A 14,314-nucleotide genomic window follows, 5' to 3' on the forward strand; every position below is an offset into this window, starting at 1 on the left:
TTACCATGTGCTTCTTGTTCCGACCACCAGGCGGCTGTGCAAAAGCAGACATCGGGTATAGAAGAACATACGATGGTATGAAAAGTTATCCTGATAAAATTAGCAACCAACCGATTGATGTGTAAAAACATTGGAGTTAGTAGTCTCCACTGGTTTAGATGATCATGTCTTGGCAAGGTTTTGCTGCCCAAGTGAGTAATTCTGTTGAAACAGCCTTCATCAAAAACTAAAGCTAACAATTCAACATAATTCGCAAAAATAACTTTGAAATATGTATTTTAAACCAGTGTTTTGTTGGTCCTGTAAAAAAAAAAAAAAAAAAAAGGAAGCTGTTTATTGAAAACAACAGTTTAATTGAAATAGGCAGATCAAAAGTTGAAGATAACAGCCTTTAAAAGACAAAAACTGTGCAAAATGTGGTTTTAATGTCATTTTCTGTTTGGTTTTCACACCATAATGACCTCTGACTTCTCTTTTGGAACATAGTCAAATTGTTGAGCTGCATAAGCAAGGCTTCTCACAAAACACTGTTGCTGCTGAGGTTGGACACAGTAAGACAGTCAATTTGAGTTTTCAAGACACCAGTACTCGCATGCAACTGTAATTTGTTCTCCTATTATTTAGCAAAAGCATCATTTTTATCATTGTCTGCATGATATGTCATGTTATTTCCAGCTTTAAAACAGTCCAGGTAAAACATGTAAAGTGGTCAGGGGGTAAAAAAAATGAATAGATGTTGAGCTGCTTGTAAGGAAGTAATGCAGGCTGGTGTATAAAAATGAAGGAAAGAGGCAGGTTAAAATATGGAAAAGTTTAATTCTAAAAAAGAAAAAAGTTATTTGTAAATATTTAATCTTCAGAGTCAACGTATAATACACTCCTATACAGCAGGGGCATACATGGTTGTCATAGCTTGATAAAACTTGAAACAGCAACTTTACATGCAGAATTTAAAAGTTTCACATATACAAAGAAAAATGTCTTTCACAGAGAAGAAACTCGTTTGATGAAACCACAGGTAGTTTATTTTTGCAATGCCATTTTTTAAAATCTTAATTCTAGCCTTATTTACATACTCTTTATATACTAACTCCCAACCCACTCCCACTTGGCATTGCTCCAATAAAACTCTGTTTTTTAATCAGCTGGTGATGATTCGAAGCATTTTAAAATGAAATAAAAACTAAAAGCTTGTTTGTAAGGCTGAAATTATATTAACCTCAATGCCACAGCTTAGGCATGCAGCAGGCTATCATCTAATAGATTGACTGAATTCTTTCCTTCTGATACTAGATTAGTTTCTTTTCCATGCCCCCAGTCGTGAATTTTCAAAGTGCCTACTTGGACAATGAACCCTCAATTTCTTCCAAAGGCATTGTCACCAGTATGTAACTATGATTAAATCAGTTTCTGATGAGCAACATGGCACCTGTGATATAACAACCTCTGCCAGGAGAATATGTGCAAATTAATAAATGTTGACATGTTATTGGAAGCACCACATTTACTACAGGAACCCTCTCAATAAGGTAACAAAAAGTCATAATCTGGCAGAATATAACTCAATGCCCAGGATAAAAAGAGGAGTTAAAATCAAAACACAGGTCCTAACAAATAAGATGTGTAATGGTGTGACCACATTGCAGAAAACAAAAGAGGAGGAAAGAAATCATGACAACCAATGAAAAGTTTCCCATGTGGTCATTGTTATTAGAGGGAGAAATGTACAGCCATGGAAACACACACAACACACACACACACACACACACACACACACACACACACACACACACACACACACACACACACACACACACACACACACACACACACACACACACAGCAACAACCACAAGATCGTACTTGTACTCTAAAGGCAAGCAACACAGAAAAAAGTATAAAGTAAAATACACACAAACATAAACACATATACAGAGACACAGAGAGTGTGGGGGCATTGGGGTCATAAGATGGAGTAGTCACCAGCATCTCAGGCTAATAGAAGATCATCTCACACCTTGAAAAGGATGTCCAAAGGCTGTGGAAGAAACAAAAGCCAGATTGAAAAACCTCAAATAACATTTCAATGTAGGATTGAGGTAACAGAGCAACAACAACAAAAAAAACCTTAAATTCAAACTGAATATCTCTTCAGATCTCTGTCACCCAGACACACCACATTCACACACTGATGGCAAAAAGTTCTACTGTAGGAAGTTTAGCAAACACATTCATTCCCATCCACACAAACCAGTGACCAGCAGGGGCAGCAAATTGCATTTAGCCTGTTTTATTGACATTTGGACACAATAAAGGGAAAAGATACACATTTATGCACACAGGAGGGCAACAACAAAACACATACAAACCAAAAGTTTCTCACAGTGTCGTTAATCATTGATTTGCACAGCTGATCAAAATTTCAAGACCAGTTAAATAATTACAAAATTTGAATTTTGCAATGTTGATTCTTTAAAATACATAGAAGAATTTTAAAATTCAAAAAGGAAAAATGGGAGAAAGACAAAAAAAAGTAATGAATTTACTGAAAATAACAAAAAAACTCAAAAGGACTGTCTCTCAGCATCCAACCTCAGCAGTGATGCCACGTTGTGAGAGGCCTTGCTTACGCAGCTCAACAATCTGAACGTGTTCAAGGAGAGAAAGCTTTTTAGCCTTTAGCCTCTCACAGAAAATGACATCAATGACATAAATCCAAACGCTGCATAGTTTGTCTTTTTCAATTGTTGAGTGTTTTTCTTACTCCCATTTCTTCTTTTTGCATTGTGAAACTCTACTTGGAACTATTTTTAAAAAGTTTCAAATGAGTATACTTTCATTAGGCGGTTGATGTCCCGTGTTTTTGTAAACTAATGCAACAGAGAAGAGTGTCTTGCTTTCCAATCCCATCTATTTGACTATTTTGAGTGCGCCAGCTGAGAAATCAACCAAAATTATGCCCTCAAAATAGTGAGTGTAAGTACAGAAGTACACGAGTTGAGACACAGTCTCAGTCTCTCCAGAGTGTTTTTGTTTATACTCAGTCATGTTACTAACCTAGTTAGTTGGGAGTGATTCCTCTGCAATTTTCTTTCTATTAAATATGATTTATGGGACAGCTAATACAAAAGACACAATTTTCCACACCTGTGAAGCCAGCAGAAGGACTCATGATGTTTTCATGGGGTTTTTATAAAGACCTCTGAAACTGTGCTTATTTTCAAATGAATGTCACAGCTGGTAGGAAGGGTTATAACTACAGATTTCCCCAGAACTAACTCATGCCTCTAACATTTTAGCTAATCTTTAAAGTTGTGTCACATGGCTCTGGGTTGCCTCTGTGTTGTCTTCTGTTTCCTTTTTCCAACTTTGGACTCAAATTTGTGTAACTTCATTCTGCAGGACCCCACCCTGGACTTCTGGAAAAAAACACCAAGCTTGATTTCACTCTCCTCCAAATTTGGCCTCTTTCTTATTCCTATTTCAAGAACAATCTTGAAATCCCCGTTGTAATGACGCCAAGTAGGATCTGTCGTTTCAAGGATCTTTTTCTTCCATGATAATTTTAGTCAAAATCAGTCACCTTTCTAAAGTGTTTGAACTAATATTACCTGCCTCACAGAAAGCTGTCCTCAGTGGCAACAAAGGAGAATCCGTTGAAGGCAGTGGAGCTGGTCCCAGCATTCAGCTCAGGGGTCCGGCTCACAGAGTTAGGAACCATTTCTCTAGTGAACTCTGGATCAATATGCTGAGTGTCAGCTGGGCCCCTCTGAAAGATGAGGACAATAGCTTTGTGTGATGAGACAAAAAAAAAGTGATAGATAAAAAGTCTGCGAGTTAATAGATTAACACCTCCCAGTGAACTGACACACTTATTTCATCTTGACAGTAAAAGAAACTGTTCTTTCTATATCCATATTTGAAAGGGTTTTTTTTTCTTCCGTTACCACTGGGAAAAAATTAACAGACAGGATCCATGGATACAAAAACTCTGACTACCCCAGTAAGCTGATAAAAGAGTACAGATACAAACTTAATGTTTGAAAGCTTGAAAAACAAATGATCTGTTAAAGTTTACAGACAGGCAGCCTGAAACAACTCACCACATTGGGGTTGTAAGGAGGAGTGGTTCTCTTGTGGTAAAGGTCGTCCCAGTTGATAGGTGAGAAAAATATGTGGTTCTTGATTTCGAGCTATAAATACAAAAAAAATCATTTATGCATATTTTGTGTAGCATACTAACATTTATCAAGAACATAAGCAAAACAAAGGTCTGTCAAATTATTATGTTGGCTCCTCCTATCACTGTGGGGCAGAATTCACAAGTGTTTGATTGGGGGTAACTTTGCTGACACCTCCTGCTTAAGGTCCAAAAAGTCGAAAAGGATGGTGAGGCCCCGCTTTCACAGTCTGTATTCACACTGAAAACCAAGATCAAGCAAACTTTTTGCCCTTCTGATCCACGAGAGATTTCCATCCTCCCTGAGGACACCAGAGTTATCGTTTGACAGGTGTACTGCCCCAGTCAGTCTATTCTCTGACTAGGGATGGGAATTGATAAGTTTTTGTAAATACCGATGCCCTTATCGATTCTGCTTATTGATCTTTATCAATTCCCTTATCAATTCCTGTCGTGAATTTTCTTGGTACAAAAAGTAGCTTTACAGGTTTTCTGTGTCAACAACATTTAATTGAGTTTATACTGTAAGTGAATAAAAAGTAATTGGTCCCTGATTATAAAGAAACAGGTAAAAACTGCACACAATGTGACGTTGATGAACTGTGTTGTAATATGTTAATAATTCAAGTTGGCCATCTAGTGTCTCAAAGTGGTTATAGCAATGGTTTAAGTTGTTTGGAACCTTTAGTTCTGAAGTCAGCCATGAGCCTTTCAATTGCCTGTTAGCTTTTGACATTTGAAATTCTCAGTATTTTTTACAAAGAGTTGATGTGATATGTTTCTGTCGTGAAAGTTGAAATTCTATTCTGAAGCTGAAGTTATACTGATGTAAACTAACTGCTAGCATATCAATGCAGTTTCCCATGTACGTTAGCATCAAGCTTATGCTATTTTATTATTTTGGTAAATAAGGCGATTTATACCACCTGAAAATCCTGAATCAGAGTTTTCTTGGGAAACGTTATCTAACTGCTAAGCTAAGATTTGCGGCTCCAGAACAATGTAAAGAATTGATAAGGGAATCATTAATCACGAAGGCTAACGATATCGATGGACTGAAATATTTCTTATCGATTCTTAACAGGAACCGGTTTTTCGATTCCCATCCCTATTTCTGACACCTGATTAAAAACCCCAAAAGTCATCCTGGGGCACAAGCTACTTAACAGTGTAACTGGGCACCTCAATAAGCCTTAAATATTTTTGGATGTACTTAGGCAACATCTGTTTACAAAAATTTACCAAAAAAGGTTTCCTGCAACATTTTCAGGGGGCATTGCATGCAGGAACCTCAGGCTGTAAGTATGGTTAAAATAAATAAAGTAAAGGTTAAAGTAAACTTTTTATTTGTAAGAAACAGACTCACAAAGTCGGCAATGGCCCCGAGGCGTCTGTGCTGGTCTTTCTGCAGAAGACCCATCAGCAGAGAGCAGACAGCATCAGACTTCCCTGGGGGTAAGGGCAGTGGTTTGTGCAGGATCCCATCGTACATTTCACTAACGTCTCGGCTGTAGAAAGGAGGCTGAACCACAGGGTGTAAAAAAAACATTAGCTTTAATGACAAAATCACAGTCAAAGAGCAGAAAATAAAGTCTTACATTTAATCTATTCTGATTCCCAAGCAAAAAAACAAAAGTTGGGCAAACACACTCATACATAAAAAAAAACCACACGTACCAGGCTGTAGATCATCTCATAAAGCACTGCTCCCAGACACCACCAGTCCACTGTCCTGTCATATGGCTCTTTGCGTAAAACTTCTGGTGCCAAGTACTGCACAGGGACAGAAAAGGTAGAACACAAAAAGGGAAAATAGGGGATGCAAGAAGTTAAAGTACAGAAAAAACAAGCAGACAAAGTAGACTGTAAGGATTACAGGTAACTTCTCTTTAAAGGTAAAAAGAAAACGGTTAAATATTCCTCTTAACCTCACCATGTTACATTCACTGTGTATCTTATGACAGGTGAGACATGCTCTACCCTTTCTATTCATATCTATTTTTCTATTACTCACCTCTGGAGTCCCACAGAAAGTAGTGGTAGTTCCCTCTGCCTCTATGCCCTCTTTACAAAGTCCAAAATCCGTCAGCACTATATGTCCCTACAATGAAAAAACAAAAGCTGGGGCCCTTTCACAACATAAACAAAACTGTTATAATTGTGATTAAATCTTATGAAAGACTTAAGGTTCATCAAAAAAGCAGAGAATCGTCTTTACCTGAGAGTCTAGGAGAATATTTTCTGGCTTCAGATCTCTGCAAAAGACAAAAACAAGCAGATTATAACGGTGAAGAGTACTTTTATGTTTAAGCTTTTCTGTGGTTTACTGTTAAATCCCACTTGTGTGTAGCTTATACAGGTGCACCTCAATAAATTACAATCTCTCAAAAAGTGACTTCAGTCTAGTTCAAATTAAAAAGTGAAACTCCTTCTTAACATAGACACACACAGAGAACAATAAAAATTTGCTTAAAACTAGAATAATGTCTTAATACAAGTAACTTTTCTCTTATTCTATTGGCAGTTTATATAACTTTTTACAAGCAATTTAGACCCTATTTCCTGTCTTTAAATAACTTCAAACAAGACATTTTTCTGGACTGGTTGAGTGAATGTGGCTCATATTAAGTCTTAGAAGATATTTTCTACTGAAAATAAGACAAAAACACTTGAAAATAAATATATATTTTTGCAGTGTATAAATCAACATTTTTTTGAAGGCCAACATCTCTGTGTTAAAGTTACTTTTATATTGAACTTATGTGATGAAATAATTTTATGAAAAGCTGAATATAGGTTTTTATCAACTATAAGCCCTAAACATTATGATGTAAAGAAATAAAACCTTTTTTATTTTGTGTAATTAATCTATACATTCTGACTTTTACTTTTTGAATTGAACTACTGAAATAGTAAATGAACATTTTCTTATTTATTGAGTTGCACCTGTGTATAAACAATAACAATTCAAGTAATCTCAAAGGCATTCTGATTACCACTCGTTTATTTTTGTCTTGGTGTATGACCTGTAAATTATGTTGAGTGAGTGAAGATAGCCAATAGCACTTGCAACCTCAGCGGCATAAAACCTTGCCCTTGGCTCAGAGAAACACCTCTCTCTCTGCAGGTGAAAGAACAACTACAAGAAGACAGGAAAAGAGAGGGAAATGTGGGTTCATTTATCATCAACAGGGAACACAGACTGGTGCATAATGACAGAGTAATGGTGAGACTCTTGAATATGGTGAAATAACAGAATATACAGTTTCCCAGATAGCTGTGGTTACACACATAAAATCATCACTTGTTTCCTCAACAAATAAAGGAGGCTCTGTGTTTGATAAGAAGTTGAGAGTTGGAGTACTGTGCAGGTTGTTTAATATTAGATGCCAACAACACTTTTTTAAATGGTACTCCTGTCAAATTTAAAATGATGATATATTTTTAACAGATCTTTTCTTTCCTTTAACATGTTATATACTCTTGGATTTTCCCTTGTGTCCCTTACATGGTGGTGAGAAAATTAACTGTAGATTCTTAATAAAGCAGAAACAGCTTTCTGCTAGACATAATAACAAAAATAAAAATACACAACTGTAAAAATATTGAATTGCTTTGACCAATTTATGAAACGTACCTCTCCTCCATTCACATAGTCAAGGACAAAGTAGAGCTTCTCTGGAGTCTGGAAGGAATAGTGGAGACAAACTAGAAACGGATGTTTCAGACTCTTCAGCAGCACGTTTCTTTCTGCCATAATGTTCTTTTGCTAAAAAATAATAAATAAAAGAAATAAAAAAGAAGGGGGGAAGGACAACAAGAGGACAAGCATTAATATTTCTGACCTTTTGAAATGATAATAATAATAATTACACTGTTATCAACATTTCAGCCTTTCAAAACAACAATAACAGATTTTATTATTCACTTTGTTTCAGCTAGATGCTAAAGGTTACTTTCTATCTTACTACCTAAAGCCTGAATAACAACTAAATTTGAATGAAAAGTGCATGTTCTATTTTATATTAGTATTTTTGCTGAACTGGTTTCCTTCCAAGTTTGTAACATTTATTAGTAGATCAAAATACCAACTGGATTACAACTTAGATTTTTTGAAATGTTATTAGCAACTGATCATTTATTGTGACACTTTTTTTTTTTTACTTTGATGGAGACAGGATATTAACAGAACATTTAGTTTGAATAACAATTAACAAGTTAGCAGCCAAATAAAAGGCCAAGAATTATCCCACAGTGCTTATACAGAAAGCTTCTTTATCTGTCATCAAAAATTTGAGTATATGTTTTCTGATTATTATCAATTTGGAGTTTGTCTATTATTAGAATTTGGTTTAATACTTAAAAGAATAAATAAAAAAGCACAATGACCGAGAAAATATCTGCTAAAGCACTTCAGTTTAGCAGACTCAACATAGGACTTATAAAGCCTGTCCTTCAAACAGACTGTAGATGATAGGATCGTACTCTTGGGCCAAATAGTGTTAAATAAAACATACGGTTTCCGCTTGGCTCATGTTGAGCTAGTATTTCATAAATCTCCTAGGACAGCATTTCTTGGTTTATAGTTCTGGGGGAATAAGTGTGATTTTATTCATAAATAACTACTTCAACAGCAGAGCCCACCTCTTTTTTCTTCAGGATTACTTTCTTCTGCAGCACCTTCACAGCGTAGAATTTGTTGTCTGCTTTGAGCTTGGCGAGCAGCACCTGCATTGAAAATTTCCTTCTTAGCAGTTGTTATGTAACAGTCTCAACCACCACTTTGACACTGCTGTCAGGACATTATATCAAACTAAATTAAGAACAAGGCGTACAGCACAGATAAGTGCTACGTGGAAACAGCTGACAGTGGGAAATCTGAGAAACGAATCAGAGAAAAAAAAAGTCAGAAACGAATCAGCCTGCAGCCTGGGATTAAAAAAAAAATGTCAGTAAAATCAATGTGCAGTTTATGTGGAACACTGAGCTGCTGCTGTATTATTTTCTTGTGTTTTGTCGTAGCAATGACCTAATGCTGAGGTAACTTGAAGAGGCCTCTACAGTTAGTGAGTTAATGATTGATGAAGGGGCAGCACACTCTGAGGAGAAAGGAATCAGTCAGCACGTCAGACTTGTAGACAAGGCAAGTCCACCAGCCACCCCACTGCCAACTCAGGCTCTTTTCTCTATTGAACGAGGTTGGTATAGTAAAATCACTCTTGCTGAATCCCTGAGGTGACGCTACATGAGAGTATTTGACCTCTTTACGTCATTTTTAGGAACAAGCTGAAGATATTTTCAATAATAAGTAGATATACTGTTAAATGATTAATGCTTTAGTGTTACCTTTCCAAAGGTCCCTTTGCCAATGACGGCCAGAAAGTCAAAGTCAGTGGGCTTGGCACTGCAGGAAGCAGGAAAGTGAGTAAGTATTGAAATGCATTGAACATTTTAGCATAAGGAATTAAAAATTTGCATGATGTGATAAATTTTTCATGCTCACTAATGGTGAAGAGTTCACCAACAAAGAAAAAATTAATTTAATCAAATCAAAAGCTTGTATCTTGTTTTCCTCTACAAATAGACAACAGTATGGAAATATGATGTTGCATAATGCGTATACTGTAACTGTATGTGTGTGTGTGAATCGTGCAGAGTGTGAGTACAGGTACTGACTGTGGATTTGCTGAGGGTCCAAGGTTGACATCATCATGAGGAGAGGAAGAGGAGGGTGACCGCTGCCAAAAGTCAACAAACATGAACAAGTCAGCAAAAGAAAGTTAAACTTTGCATTCAACGACATGACAATGACAGCATTCACTTCAATTTATTCGGCCATTAAACAGCAAAGGCGTTTAAAAAATTCATCCCCCAACAATTTGAGGCCAGTGCTTTGTTTGTTCCATTCAGTGCATTTCAGGAATTTTAGCTCTTTACTTCTTAGCTCTAACACTGTGAATGAAATGTATGTAGTAGCATGAAATAATCTATGGTGAATAAATCATTTTCGCAAGCAACATACATCTTAGATCCTATGGATTTATTGAAATTAATAGTTAGCTGACAAGTATTTAAAAAAGCTTTTAGGAGTTAATAGGGATGGGTACGGAATTAGGTACTTTTACAGGTACCGACCAAATTCTGTCAATTCATGAAAAATCAAAAGGTACCATATTTAGGTACCTATATGCATCCTTGTGACTATAAGAGAGTGTAAGAGTAGGTGATTGTCCATGCTGGACATGAATGCAGCATTATAAGGTTATATATTAAAGAATAAATATGTTAAACTGAAAAAGATATACATTTTATTATTAAACAAATTATATTTTTTACCACATAAACACAAAAAAAAAGTACCGAAAATTGGTACCGTTGAGTACCGATACCGATTGCCAGGTACCGGGCACCGGTACCGTATCGTTTCAAATGTGAAAGGTACCCATCCCTAGTAGTTAACACTTAAAGTATGTTAGCTGTTGAAATCCTTGTCCTGTGGTAAAATAGGAAGAATAAAGATAAAGCTCAAGCAAAAGAAAACATAATAAAATGATTATTTGAAATGTAAAATAGTCAAAGAACTCACATTACTGCTTGCCATAGCCATTAACCATTCAACTCCAACTCCAACTAGAGATCCAGCAGCGTCGGACAGACCTGTGAGAGGACAGCAGGCACCGAGGGTCACCGGGTCAGACAGTGAACGCAAGGCAAGAGTGGTCTGAACCATCTTTTTTATCACTGCACAAAAGAATGTACATACGTGTGTATGTGTGTGTGTGTAATCAGATGCTGACCTCAGGATAACAACCTCAGGATCCAGAGGAGCTGGTACTTCTGGTTTGTAAGGAACAAGATGCTGGAACAACAGAAACACAAAGAAGGACATTGTGTTTATACCTGTGTGTGTGGAAGGAATGCTAATGCAAGTGTAGGGACTATATCAGTGAACATGTTTACACAGTAAATATTGTTGTGTCATTCTCAAATCTGCCAAAATATACGGGATGACCAAGGTCTCTCACGCACCGGCAACCATACCAAAAGACAAAAAAGGGAGACACAGAGAGAATACTGAAAATGTTTCTGAACATTTCCTAATTCCAGTATTTTATCTTTAACAAAATAGAGATATCAAATTTGTAATTTTATTTGCCATATTTTTTCTCCTTGGTTGCTATTCATATCATTCAAAAAGTACTAATGCTCACATATCCACAATGAATGAATGTGGGTGCACAATTAATACTGTTGTTTTTAAACTAGCCATTATCTTGGCAGGATTGCAATAGCATTACATTTACATTTGCAATGGCTGTCAGAAAACATCAGACCGGGATAGTATTTTGTCATTCACAATTATTATTTTCATCAGCAATAACCCTCAAATGAAGAGTTACTCATGGATTGTTTGGTTAAAAAAAGTCTGATTTTTTGATTTAAAAGCAAATTATGTGCTAATATTTTTCTTTTTAATTATAACTTAGGGAAATATAAATTATGTACATGCTAGATCATTATGTAGTACAACATCCTCTACAACCCTACAATCTATTTCAAAAACCCTGAGAAGGAAATTATGTGGAAATCTCATATGAGATGAGAGATATAAATAGCATGGCCGGGTTTATAACCACTTGGAGAACTTGATCTTAAATTGAGCAATCAAAGAAGAAACCAGCATTTTCATCTTTGAGGAAAAACCTTCACGATGTCACACAATATTCAAAATTATAATGCTTCATTTTTTTCAGTTTCCCTTATTGCAAATATTATTGTGTATATGTAACTGCTTCGGCATCCTGAGAAAACACTGGTCTCTTAAGGCCTCACTAAGTAATAAAAAATGTGAGCCTTTTTATCAGTTTACACCACTTTTTTCCCTCATATCATTCTTGATATCAAAATGTGGAAAGAGAAGAGGATGTCCCTTGCACTCCATAATTTTTGGATAAGTCACTCTGAAAAATCAATCCATCACCAACTTGGTCATGCACTTGACAATGCATTTTTTGTTAACTCCACAAAGTGTACAGTCAGTCGGCACAAAATTACACAACAAAATGAACTTTCTCTGTTCTCAGAATGAACAAGAGATTTTAAATGACCGAGTCAAACATTACTGCAATGACATACTTTCATGAATCTGAAATTTTGTTCAAAAACTATCTCCAAACCTCAATAGTAGAAAGCATTTTAGTAATTTTCAAGAGTTTTCTGTATATTTTACAGTATGACATGGCAGAGTTTTAGCCTTAATAAACAAACAAACAAACAATAATAATACAACTCTACTTAGAGAAAGCAGAGGTTTGTTAGAGATATTGTAACACTGTGTGGTCAACAAAATGATGCTAAACGTATTTCTGATCACATACACGTTTAAAGGTCAACAACATTTTAGTAAAACTGAAAAAGAGATCTGAAGGCATTTATTCTCCAAGAACTAATCATGACAACATGGGGTTAAATCCAGAGCTGTTACTTGACTCAGTCATTGCTCCAGACGTGATGTCTGATCTGGAATATGAAAAGTGGGTCTACTAGTTGGATAGCTAGCCAGAAAGCTGACCTAAGCAATAATGATATCGACTAACTTTCTCCAAATTAATAAATATATAAAAAATTTACATGCTTGGTACAGAAAGTTCCAGTTCCTCGTGTTTGGAATAGGTATAATTGTCTCACCTGAGTGCGAAGGATGAAAGGTCAGTGTGAAGGTAATGTGTTAAATCCAGGGCCATACGGAGAATCAAAACAGAGCAGACCTGCAGGAGATCTGTGATAAGTGCTTTCTTTTTTCAAGCTCTATGGGAAGGTCGCCTTCGAGTCAGTGAATCATTAATAAAGTAAAAAGGGCGGAGCAAAGTTTTGACAGTCGCTAACTTTGTGTGTGTGTGCCTTGCTGAGAGAAAGGGGCGGGTATTCCAGATGAGAGAATAATTTACGGACCTTGCCCTCAGCGTTCAAGGTGGGACAGTTTGAATTCTTGATATTAATCTATGTAACGTGTTTATTTTAGTGCATTAGCTGTATTTTTCGCCGTTATTCACCAAGCTGTTATTCATCAAGCTGTAATCATATCTTTAGCTGGCAATTGTCTGTGACAAGGAAAACCTGGAAGATACGATATAAGTGTTGTGATTGACAGCTCTTCCTTCTTATGAGTGTCTTCGCCAGGGGTCGTTTATAGGCTCATGATTCCTATGTCCCTCCTTTGGCTTGAGGTTAACGCCCTGTCGGAGAGGCAGACCTACCTGAACAAGCTGGTAGGATTTGCTTGAAGGATCTATCAGTCAGTTGCTGTGCTTAAATCCCAGTGTACTGGCATCACAAAGTCCCAACACTCCATTCAACATAAATACATCTTCATAGCGTGTTGAATGACAGAGACGACACACAAGCGGTACCTCTGTGGGTGAACCTGATTGGGGCTGGGGTGTGAGTGGTAGAGGAAAACTGGCTTTTTTAGTTTCATTTTTCCAGGGAGAACTTCTCCTTTCAGCTCTGTATCCTGTAGGGGAGACCGGGGACACTTGTAACACAAGTCAGCTGTAACACTTGCAGTTGCTCCAACTGGGCACAAGTTAGGAATCACTCGTCACAAGTCCTTAGTCCACATGTGAAGGAGTAGTGCCCTGTAGCATACACAGGTAAATTTGTGAGGAAAAACATCATTTTGAGGTAAAAAGGGTTTCTAGTAAATATTTGTTCTTTTAATGCAGAAAAACTTCAGCTGCCTGTAGTGGAATAATAAACCTCAATTATTTTTGACAGCTTTTCAAGGAAACTATCATGTTGATGAGATAGAGGTCTTTGAAACTCTTTTATAGATTTAAATCCTTTACTTTTCAGGGCCACGGCAATTTTGTTTAAAAGTTTTGAAAAGAAAAAAAAATCTTTCACTATCTCAAGTCATTGTCTCCTTGTTTTGAGATGAGGCCATGCATTTCCTGTTTGTGTTGCATAGGCAGTTTCTAGGTCACTCATAAGCAGACACTCAAAGCTAGTTTGTTCAGCATTTTGAAGACGCTGGGTTAAAAGAGCTCAAAGTAAGAGACAGAAATGTCACAAAAATTACACTTTTCCCTGGGCTCCACTTCTTCTCTTAACTATCAAGGTAAGCTTTTAATA

The 14,314-nt window shown here is 36.6% G+C and overlaps 1 protein-coding gene across 1 annotated transcript; it reads right to left on the reverse strand.

Annotated features, from left to right (window-relative positions):
* Positions 1 to 1,951: 1,951 nt before the first annotated feature.
* On the reverse strand, positions 1,952 to 11,113 carry sgk2a (serum/glucocorticoid regulated kinase 2a). Its single transcript, XM_074681682.1, has 14 exons — positions 10,978 to 11,113; positions 10,767 to 10,837; positions 9,857 to 9,918; positions 9,527 to 9,584; positions 8,825 to 8,908; positions 7,818 to 7,949; positions 7,207 to 7,319; positions 6,399 to 6,435; positions 6,195 to 6,281; positions 5,858 to 5,953; positions 5,547 to 5,702; positions 4,104 to 4,193; positions 3,612 to 3,769; positions 1,952 to 2,038 (listed from the first exon to the last, which is right to left on the reverse strand). Exons 2-13 carry the CDS (start codon positions 10,785 to 10,787, stop codon positions 3,617 to 3,619), a joined length of 1,089 nt encoding a protein of 362 aa, XP_074537783.1. The 5' UTR covers positions 10,788 to 10,837; positions 10,978 to 11,113; the 3' UTR covers positions 1,952 to 2,038; positions 3,612 to 3,616.
* Between the last annotated feature and the right edge of the window lie 3,201 nt (positions 11,114 to 14,314).

This window comes from Halichoeres trimaculatus, unplaced genomic scaffold, assembly GCF_033239565.1.
Source record: "Halichoeres trimaculatus isolate MK-OKI-2021-1 unplaced genomic scaffold, fHalTri1.1 fHalTri1_scaffold_11, whole genome shotgun sequence".
Lineage (NCBI taxonomy): Eukaryota > Metazoa > Chordata > Actinopteri > Labriformes > Labridae > Halichoeres > Halichoeres trimaculatus.